This window comes from Athene cunicularia, assembly GCF_003259725.1.
Source record: "Athene cunicularia isolate RWA chromosome 27 unlocalized genomic scaffold, athCun1 chr27_part1, whole genome shotgun sequence".
NCBI lineage: Eukaryota > Metazoa > Chordata > Aves > Strigiformes > Strigidae > Athene > Athene cunicularia.
This window is the reverse complement of record NW_020799138.1, coordinates 253,823-264,236: the sequence shown is the minus strand read 5'-3', so window position 1 is coordinate 264,236 and position 10,414 is coordinate 253,823. Positions and strand designations below refer to the sequence as shown.

The 10,414-nt window shown below is 56.1% G+C and overlaps 1 protein-coding gene across 1 annotated transcript; it reads left to right on the top strand.

Moving 5' to 3' along the window:
• Positions 1–139: 139 nt before the first annotated feature.
• RND2 (Rho family GTPase 2) lies at positions 140–7,730 on the top strand. The gene is made up of 3 exons (XM_026864744.1): positions 140–1,622; positions 5,321–5,455; positions 6,288–7,730. Exons 2-3 carry the CDS (start codon positions 5,387–5,389, stop codon positions 6,534–6,536), a joined length of 318 nt encoding a protein of 105 aa, XP_026720545.1. The 5' UTR covers positions 140–1,622; positions 5,321–5,386; the 3' UTR covers positions 6,537–7,730.
• Positions 7,731–10,414: the final 2,684 nt, after the last annotated feature.

Below are 10,414 nucleotides of genomic sequence, written 5' to 3'. Positions count from 1 at the left end.
GGGGAGAGGGGTGGCCAGGCTCCGGAGCTGGGCGGGGTGGGGGAAGGCCCAGGGTGGGCTCTGGGCAGAGGAAGGAGCGGTCGGGGCCAGGTCTGCTCTCCTGGTTGAGTCCTGCAGAGGGATCTGGGGTGTTTGCTGGGGGGGCTGTACCTCCCTCGTGCCGTCCTCGTCGGCCGTGAGCCCCCGTGCGGGCAAGAGCCAGGGTCAGAGCCCCTGCAGAGAATCCGCCTATTCTCCTCTGCTTACCCCAGGCAGATTCCCATCCTTCCGGAAACACAAGCCACCATCATCCATAATTCATCAGGTGCTGAACTTCATCAAGGAGCCACCTGACACCCGGGCTGGGTGCTCCACCCTCCTCCGGGGTGGGAAGGCGCCGGTCCAGGCGGCCGAGGGGCAGGAAGCGCGTCCGGTCTCCTCGGCCTGGGGCGGCGATCCTTCTGTCGGAGGAGATGGGTTCAACAAGGGCTCTGGTGTCTCTGCTTCCCCTTTTCATAAATAAACATCTGCTTCTCATCCCTCCGGGAAGTTTAAGCCATTGTAGAGCCAAATATAAAACCGAAACAGTGTTTTTAAGTAGCGATGAGCGGATTGCTCCGTTACCGTTCACCGAGGCATCCACAATCACACACAGAACACCCTTCAAATAAAACATTGTGGGTCAATGACTTTAATGCTTGAAATGTGCATCGGAGGTGTGTGTGTGGCAGAAGCTATGCAGGATTCAGGCTAGGCTCTCTGCCTGCACACTGGGAAATCCTGCAGAATACAGAATCATCCCCTCCAATTTATAGCTTGCTCACCAAATCCTGTCAGATCTTTTACGTGCCAAAAAGAATCTGTCTGACTTTTTCCAGCACAAACCCAGACGAAATGGCAATTCTTTTTTTACCTGTCTTAAATCCTCACAATCTGTGTGAGCAAGCTCTCCTGTATAAAGATAGCAAGAGGATGAAAACCAGCAGCAGCATTCCCAGCCACACCTTCCCACCGTTAGTGGTACAGCAACTGCATGACAAGTAACAGGACACAGACGCAAGTGGCGGAGAGAGGCATGTGCTGCTCCACAGCATCACAGTCCTGCCAAGCTCCTTTCTCTGCAGAGAGCCGGCGTGCCCTGGCAGCACAGCTCCACCGCCTCTTACTTGCCAGATGCTTACTAGGGAGGGAGAGCGATACAGAACTTGCATTTATTTCCACTCTGCAAAGGGGTAAATGTAAGAGCACAAGGACAGAACCTCTGACTTCCACCCTTAAACAGAGGGACCAGATCCTCTGCAAACCAAACTCTGCTGAAATCTAATGGTGTCTGGTCACTGGTCAGAAGCTTGGGCCAACATTCCTTATCTTGGGCAGAACAGTTTGCCTTATGCCACAGTGTCTCCAGTTCTTACTGGAATTAAAGATCTCCTTGCCTGGCAGAGCGGGCTGGGGCTCCCAGCCTGCCCCTTGAGGTAACCAGGAGTCAGCGGGGATGAGACTTTCTGCTCACCACTCTCCCCCCCCCCGCAGGCTCAGCGTATTATGATAACGTCCGTCCCTTGGCCTACCCGGACTCAGACGCTGTGCTCATCTGCTTTGACATCAGCCGCCCGGAGACCCTGGACAGCGTGCTCAAGAAGGTGAGTGCCCGGCGCGTTGTGGCAGCGCGGTGGCTCCTCTGCGGTTGCCCTGGGGCTGCAACCAGGGCTGAACCCTCCAGCCCTGTGGCCAAGCCCTGGCTGGAGTTTGCGTGTCAGATGAGGATGGTCGGCTGCGGCCGACCCCTGCGTGGTCTGCGCAGAAAGCAAGATGTTTCCATTTGAAAGGAGCCCACTGAATGGTGTAGCTCATGGTAGCTTGCAGCATGTGTGGGGAGTCTGTGTGTATGCACACATACAAATGTGGCGACAGAGAGAAATGTAGAGCATTCATTCTCTTTTTCATTAAGACCTTGGACAGCGTGGTGCATCTCTCCTTAGCGTAACCACCAGGGACTGCGCTGTTCTTGCAGTGGTTGGGAAGGGGCCCCTGGTGCCTATTTCCATGCAAGTAGAGAGCTCAGTTTTTTGGCTGTCCTCTCAGTTCAGCATCTGCACATTAAGAAAGACAGAAATCAGTTCCCTATAGCTTGACAACAAGAATAATGAGCTGTGGCACTGAATTTTAAGTCCATGAATGAATAAAACGAGATGGCACGGTGCCACTGGACTGGATAGCATGCAGGGCCCTGAACGCCTGCCCTGGCAGAGCTGCCCGGCCACGCTCTGTTAGCAGCCAGGAGTTTTCTACCTGCAGGTCAGCGCCTTTCAGCTAAGCAGGTGTTTCCACCTGCCAGGTCTGGCAGGTCCTGGGGAGCCCCACAGGGCTGGGGATTCACTCTGGGGCACGCTGCCTGCACAGCAGGTCCCTGCCCGCCGCGCTCCAGGGGCACCCAGGGAGAGGTTCCCACGCGAGGCTTTGCTCCGAGGTGCCACGCAGTCCAGCACCTCCGGATGCAGCTCAGCGGAGAGGCTGAATGGCCTCCTGGCACTCGCATCCCTTGGTCCTGGCCGTTCCCTGCCGCCTCCCGTGAAATTCGGGAGCTGTGGTTTCAGGGAGCTCCCCGCCGTGCTGCACCCTGTCCCAGCGGCGAGCCTCGCCTGGCGTCTCGTTTGTGAAGCTCTGAGCCACCGAGGCGTGGAAGGCTCTGCAGAGCAGATCCTCCCCGGGAGCCCCAGGCTGCCAGGGCTGGACTGGCCATGGTCTGAACAAGCTGCATTGTACTGCCTGCCCTCTTGGCCTCTCCACATTTTGCCAAACGTGCTGAAGCAAGTGCCTCTTACTCAGCTGCTGGGAGGGCTGAGACGTGGGTCTGTGCCTCAGAAGGGTCCTGGTGAGGGGACAAAGACCCTTCAGAGAAGTTGGTCAATGGCGCAGTGTTCGCTTCCAAGGCAGCTCCCGGGTACCAAGTGTGCTGGGTGGAGGGAGGCGTGTTTCATGGGGACTGAAAGAGTTCTCTGCTCAGCTTGGGAGTCAGCAGAATAATAATGCAAGCAAATCACTTATACCTTAATGAGATGCAAACCCATCAATAATTAGCCAGGGTTGGGATTTATTTATGTGTCTCCGCACGCTCTTCATGTGAGTCCGCACTGCTCAGTGCACGGTCTTCCCTGCGCAGCCTCGCAGATGCTCTGAGTGCTGTTAGGCAATGTCTGTTTGATATGGTGACTTAAAATAAACCCTAAATCACAGGGGATTTCTTAAGTGCCTCCGAGTAGATGCCTTGTTTCCTTTGGTGCAGGCTTGCAGCCTATGGAGGTGAGGAAAATTGCTAAGACACCATGAAGTTGAAATGGGTTTTAGCTTTTGATATCAGCTGAATAAGGAAAATAACACTCCCTGTTCAAGCCTCAGGCAAAAATGCTAGTTCAGCAAAGGAAATTATTGTTGCTGCCCTTTGGATGCCTGGACTGCCTGTAAAGTGTGTACAGTTGAAGGGAAGGAGCTGTCTGAGAGAATGCAAACAAGCAACTCTTCATTTCATACCAAGCAGGTTTTTGTGGGGTGGTGCCTTCATTCTGACAATTCTTGGTAGCGCAGCAAATCTGAGGCTCCTCAAGACATCAGTCATGTGAGAAAAGGGTCGCACCTCTCTCCACAGGCAGGGGAGCCCCGTGGCATTACAGATAACCGTGACCTCTGCCTGGTAGGACCAGACCCTATAGCTCAATCCCTTCGAGAATTTTCATCCTTCAGGTAAATTAGGGTGTTTCAATTCCAGCTCCAAAAGAGCTGCATCATCATCCTCTGGTGGGTGTGTTAGCCCTTGGTGCTGTGCAGCTGTGACACCAGAAATCTCCCAGAACAGGGCTGTGGGCTTCGTTTTCTTTGCCCTTCTAATTGCCTAAGGGATGCGCTTAACCATCAGTTAGCATAGCAGGAAATTGCTAATTCCAAGTGACATCTTTGCCTGGGTAATCTCTTTATTATCTGCCCCCGACTTCAGAAACACTGGACAAGTAACAAGGGTGCTGACACGCTGATGGGGCTGTACAGGTCTCCCCTAGGGGAGGTCACAGGTGATGGTTTTATTTACTGCTGTGGACACTTGGCTGCACATTGGGCATTCATTTCTGGAGCTCTGAAAGGGACCATTAGTGCGAAGAGGGTAGATGCTTGCCCTGGCCTCCTTCCATTCCTTCAGTTCTTTATTTCCCTGGCTGTAGCTCTGCTCTGAATATCTTAATGTCTTTAACATGTGGCTCCCAATAATAAACAAGTAATGAGTATGTTGTGCAAAGAGCTCCCTGCTGACCGCGGTTCAAAAGGTCCAGCGAGGCTGACCTTCCGAGTCCCAGATCTGTGCCCCAGACTGTGTGGTCATTAATTTTCCACAGTCATACCCACGAGGATGTCCCATGGCCTCTTGCAGGGGACTCCAGCTTAAACAGGTTTGCAGGGCATATCTGGAACAAGTGAGCATAGTTACCTGAGAGGCACTCTGAGCATTCCCATCCTTGCCTGGGGCATCATTAAAGTGCCCCGATGAGCTAATCAGTCTCTGCACAGCTGTGACCCCTGTTTGGAAAAGCCACACACACCACAGTCCCTGGTCTTGGCCTCTGAAGTCTGCTTTCCAAACCTGATCCCATTAGAGCCTCATGTTATATTCAGAACACCAAAAGCTGCCTGTCCCCGTGTGTCCTGTCCTCAGCACAGTCTCCAGAGCTGCTCCCGCCTGTGTCCCCACTGAGAGCCCCCCCTGGCCATGGTGACCACCACTGCCCGCACCCCTTCCCCTCATCCTGAAATATGAGTCTACAGGCTGCAGCGGGGCCAAAACCAGCCTCGGTGCTGGCACCAGGCTCTGCAGCTTTGAGGCAAGAGACCTAAAAGTGGCATTGCAGTGGCTACCAGTAGCTGTTCTGGTACCCTGACTGGTCCAGGCCAGGGCAGCTTGGCAGTGTGTGCAGGAGGTCAGGGGGTGCCGGGACCCCGGGCCGCCGCAGTCATCCTTGCCCTGCCGCTTGCTGGTGGGAGCAGAAGCTGTGGCCGGCCTGGGGGGCTCTGCCGTGAGGCTCAGCGGCGTTTGCCTGGGTGACGCTGCCCGGTTGGAGCTGATGGCCTGACTCTCCTGGCCTGTCCCCCCTCCAGCGAGTCCTGGGTGGGACTCTTGGCCTGGATGGAGGGGGGTGACTATCTGAGACCCCGGGGTTGCCTTTGTTGTCCCAACCTTGACCCTTTTGCAGGCTGCCTGCTGCCAAAATTAACTTGACGTGGAGGTGCCGCTGGGCCTCTTGAAGTGTCTCGTACACCAGCAGCCCCTGAGCACCTTCTCCCTTTGTCTCCTCCACAGTGGCAAGGGGAGACGCAGGAGTTCTGCCCCAACGCGAAGATTGTGCTGGTTGGCTGCAAGCTGGACATGCGGACAGACCTGAACACGCTCCGGGAGCTTTCCAAACAGCGCCTCATCCCTGTGACGCACGAGCAGGTGTGTTTCAGCAGCCGTCCCCGCAGGGCCTGGGGAGGGGAGGTGGGGGCTTTTCTGCAGCACCCACTAGTACAAGGAAGCTCAGCACCAAGTGACCCGCTGTGCCCAGGTCTTGGTCTGAAGCTGGTTTGATCTTGGCTCATGGACTCCGAGCTGCTCATGCTCTTTTCCCCAGCTCTGGCAGACCCTGCCCTGATGCTCTGGTGAACAGCCTCCTGGTTAGTAGCTCAAAAGTCTTTCCTCAAAGGTGGTGGAGATCCTGATTTGACAAGTTGGACTGGAAAAAGGCGAGTGTTGTGCTTCTGCATTTCCTAGTTCAGTGCAGGTCTCTGTGCTGAGTGACTCTCCTGCTCAGGTTCTGGGGCAACACTGCCGGGGGGGGACAAGCCACAGCTGGGGGGTCTGAGGGTCTGCTGCCAGGCTGCTGCAGCCCCTCCGGGACGGCCCAGGGGCCCCGTCTCGGTGGCCCAGTGCAGGGTTGCTCTGTGCCTGGCTCGGCGTGGGCAGAGCAGGTCCCAGATGACTGTCCCGGTGAGAGGGGCCGCCGGGGCCCTCGGCCGTAGAGCTGGCACCGTGTCACTGGGAAGGTGTGACTGATTCAGGGTCCCGCGCCCGGCAGCACCGTCTGCCTGGGAGGCCACCCTCACGTCTGGTGCTCTCACAGACGCCTGCACTTTGTTTATAGAGGTGATGAGTAAACGTTGTGAGAGAGACGGTCTCTGATGGGGCTGCCAGCACAGGCAGGGCTGATGGTGATGTGAAAGGCTGCTCCTTGCAGAGCTCCGGTTTCTTAACCTTCTTCCCTTTTCCTCCCCCTCTCTCTGCACCACAGGGCAGCGCGCTGGCACGGCAGATTGGGGCAGTGGCCTACGCCGAGTGCTCCTCCAAGGTCTCGGAGAACAGCGTACGGGATGTGTTTCACGTGACCACACTTGCCTCGGTCAACAGGGTGCACAAGAACTTGAAGCGCAGCAACTCCAAACGGGGACTGAAGCGGGCGTCACAGATGCCTGGCAGGACGGACTTACTGAATGACACAGAGATCAGGAAAGACCGAGCCAAGAGCTGCTCCATCATGTGAAAAACAGGCTGTAAATAATGTGTGTGTGTTGTCCATTTTGTACAGTAACTGGCTGAGACAAGGGCATGGTGCTGGCTGCGGGAGCCAGCCTGCCTTTCCAAAGCCTTTCTCTCAGTCTCTAGGGCTGAGCAAAGGTCTCAGCTGCAAACCAGGGTGCACGAGTTGCCCCCCACCGTGGAGACTTCTGGGTTGGCTGCTGCTGTGCGGATTGCTTGGGATGAAGGAACCACTTGGCAGAGGAGCGTTCAGGTGCTGGAAGGTCTGTGACTGGGTGAAACAAAGCAAAAGGGAGAGAGCCTGTGCGTGTGCCACCTTCCCGTACCTGCGGCCCAGCTGCTGTCCTGGGCAGCTGTGCAGCACGTGCAGCTCTGTGGGACCTGGGCGGGAGGGCGGGAGGGGCTGCAGTTGCGAGCAGCAGAGTGCCATCAGGAGAAGGTATTCTTCCAGTCTTCGTTTAGAAGAGAAATTGTTTGAGTGGTGCTGCCTTCAGCTGGGCTGGACAGCACATTGCCATGGAAGGTCTGGGCCAGAGCTGGGAGGGAAGGAACCTCAACCTGTTCAGACACCACGGTAGTTCACCTCCTGCGAAGAAAACACATAGGTGGCTCTTTACATGGTACTTTAGATACTTGAACTCCTTTTGAAATGCGGCAGAGTGGCTCTGGCTCCAAGGGAGAGGTCTGTCCTGGTAGATGCATCCTGAGAATTGTGGTTCCCTTCAGCAAGCAAATGCCACTTGGGAGCTTGTGTCCCAGGTGCTGACAGCCTGGTCCCTCATCAGACTGCTCCCTGCCACCGGCAGCTGCGTTTCTGAGGCACACTGCTTCCGAAAGAGCAGACTGCAATAACTGTCCGTATCCTCCCCTCCACCCATTTCCAGCTGCCGATTGTGTTGCATGGTGCTGTGTTTGTCTGGTACAGGTAACCAAAAAGATTGTAAGCCTCTCTGCACCCTGTCTCCACTGTGGCAGCGAGAGGGAAGGTGCTCCCTGCGCTTCTTGCCTCGCTGTGCAGCCTCCTCCCGACACCTCTCATTGCTTCTGCTGCTGCCCTCTCTAAATGCCTTTGACTACAGTGTTAGCCTTGACTTCATGTCACATAGACACTTTAAGGAAAAAAGAATCTGCTCCATTGCCAGATCCAGCTGTGTCAGTGGGCTACAGAAAACAAATAAACATCATTGGAAAATGCGTAGTGCCTGACTCTGTTCATTTTTAACAGTCAAACCAGGCATCCTCTCAAAATGTCTTCGTACTGCCTAACTTCGATTTGTGTCCTAATGTCACTCTCTAGCTCTTGAAACGCACTTGAGTGAAAAACGCAGAGGATTAGCTGCATGTATTCATTCTGGAGCTGAAACACCTGCTTGAATAACCTCTCATTCCATCCTGAATCCTTAAACACGGTGGAGCATTTGCAGGTTGTCTGTGCCCGAGGCACCAGGCTGAGCTGACATGAGCTGCCCCGGTCCTCGCTGTCAGCACCTGCAAGTGAAAACAGCTTTTGACTTGGTAGTTTGTGTCTACTCTCCCACCCAGGCCTTAGGCTTCAGCTGCATCGTGAAGGTTATTTGGGGAACTGGAGCAGCCAAGTTACCAGCACAAGAAAAGCTCAGGCAATGACTGGATGCTGTTGTGCTGGGTGCAGGTTGCCAGAGCATGAAAATGCCCATCTGCAGTCTGGGAGGAAAGGGACTGGGCAAGGCACCACGCCAAGAACAGCCTTCAGCATCACAATGCTTTTCTCTCCCTCTGCAGGGTCCCCAGAGCCTTTGCAAACATTAGTGAGCAAAACCATGTCCCTGCTTGAACAGCAGCAGCCAGTGGCTCACAAGTGTCACTACCCAGTCCTCTTACCCCGCTTGCGTCTGTTCTCATCATCCTGTAATGCGATCGCTCTGTCTGCCTTCTACGTAAGCACAGCAGTATTTGGCAAGCACATCCTTCTCTCTCTATCATCTAGCATCTTTTAGGCTTTTGAATTTAATCTGGCAGTCTCTATAAAATGGAGTTTCTAGTCCGCTGATTAAACTGCCAGAGGCTCTACATTAACCCTTAGCTCACCCTGTAAGCAAATCTCCCGTAGCGGGCAGCAGTTGCCAGACCTGAGCTGTGCCAACAGCGGCAGATGAAGGAACAGGCTGTGGTGGCCATAAGCCCCCCCGGGGTGTCAGCTGGGTGCCTGTTCCCCTCCAACCCCTGCAGAGGTCTGGAGACCTGCAGGAAACCCAGCAAAGCCTGCAGAGGCCCTGCGGCTGGCTGTGGAGTAAGCAGGAGGGGCCGTGGCTGAGGCCTCACAGACTGGGCAGACTGGTCTGGCCAGAGCCAGAATCCCCCCTGCCCACACGGCAGGACCCGGCCAGGGGCTGCGGCAGCACCCTCCTCCCTCCCTCCCCGCAGATCTGCTCCCAAGGGTGCCCCGCGCCCGTTTGCGTGGAGCTGGTGCTCGGTGGGGCGGGCTGGAGCCCGGCAGCCCCGTGGTTCTGTGCTGCTCTCCTGGGGCGCTGGTGCCGGGTATTGGCCCCAGGGGCGCTGGCTGATGCCCGCAGCCGTGCTTCCCTTGCTGCTGCTGCTGCTGGAGGTTTTATTTTTGGACACGGAACTTCCCGGGCTCTTGCTGCTCAAAGGGGCCTCGGGAGTGGATTGTGGCAGCATAAAGACGAATGTCCCAGCAGCAGCTCTGGAAGAACCAGTCAGAATTAACAGCAACCAAAACCTCGTAAGAGACTAAGGCGAGTGAAACAGCCTCCAATTCCATTTATCATGAAATAGCTGAGCTGGCTCCTTGGGTGGGGTGAAGTAAAGATGTCAAAACCCATGGGGCTAAGCTCTTACAGCCTCAGTTTCCATCAGCAGGCGCCTTTCCTGCAGGCACACGAGCATTCCTGCAGCTCTTCGAGGCCCAGGTACAGCACCCAGGACAGCCCAAGGTGTCTGACCTCTAAGGAAGGGGTTTGCAGGAGGCCGGAGCGTTGCAGTCCTGCTGTGTCAGTGCATTTACTACATCCACCTGCCTCTGCACGGTGCCCAGCACCTCTCCGAACACTCGGGGCGTTTGCCCTGTGCTGCTGGGAGCATCTTCACAGGGGACCGAGGCTTTCCTCCTGCCTGCCTCAGCGGGGACAGCCTCACACAGCGCAGCCGAGAGACGTGGAGGAGCGAGAGGCTGCGGCTGGGAAACCCAGAGAAGGCTCCTACAGCCCAAGGATTCCTGGTGACATGGGCACTGACAGCCACAAGAGAAGAGAAGACAAGAGAAGGTGCACCCTGGTCGGTGAGGGGAGCTCCCAAACCGCACTGAGAAGGTGCTGAGCTCAGCTTTTCCCTCTAGAGAAAGCTCGCTGCAGCTCAGGCCAGAGGAGGCAGCTGCACCCGAGGGTGAGTGGTGCCCGGGGAGCAGAGGGCACCCGGGGTCTGTGGTGCCAGTGGCATCCAGACACACGGCTGCGGTGCAGACCTGCTCGCCCCGTCACCCCCCCACCGGGAAGAAGCTGCGAGCACCCGCGGAAACGGTGACGGAAGCCCAGAGAGCCCACGCTGGGGCCGGGGGGTCAAGGTTAACAGGCCCAGGACCAAATGCAAACTGACAGTCATGAAGGGCTGCCCCAGCACACTGGAAATGGGCAGAGACATGTCGGGGTCACTGCTGACAAGCAAAGCTTTATAGATCAAAAGCACAAGGCAGGAAAGAGCCCGACCTCTGTGGATGAGGGACGAGGCTGGGAGGGCAGCGGGCGCTCTCCCACCGCAGCCTGTCGTTTCACAGCCACTGAGAAACGTAGAGGACGAAGGATGCTGATGGTCCTTCCCGCCCAGGAGCAGGCAGTCAGCATTCTGCTGCTACCTCTACAGTGTCTCTAGGGCCTATTTGCCCTTTGA

Coding starts and splice junctions, on each gene's coding strand:
- RND2 (XM_026864744.1), top strand. CDS start 5,387: ATGCGGACAGACCTGAACACGCTCCGGGAGCTTTCCAAACAGCGCCTC. Junction 5,456..6,287: donor TCCCTGTGACGCACGAGCAG/GTGTGTTTCAGC, acceptor TCTGCACCACAG/GGCAGCGCGCTGGCACGGCA.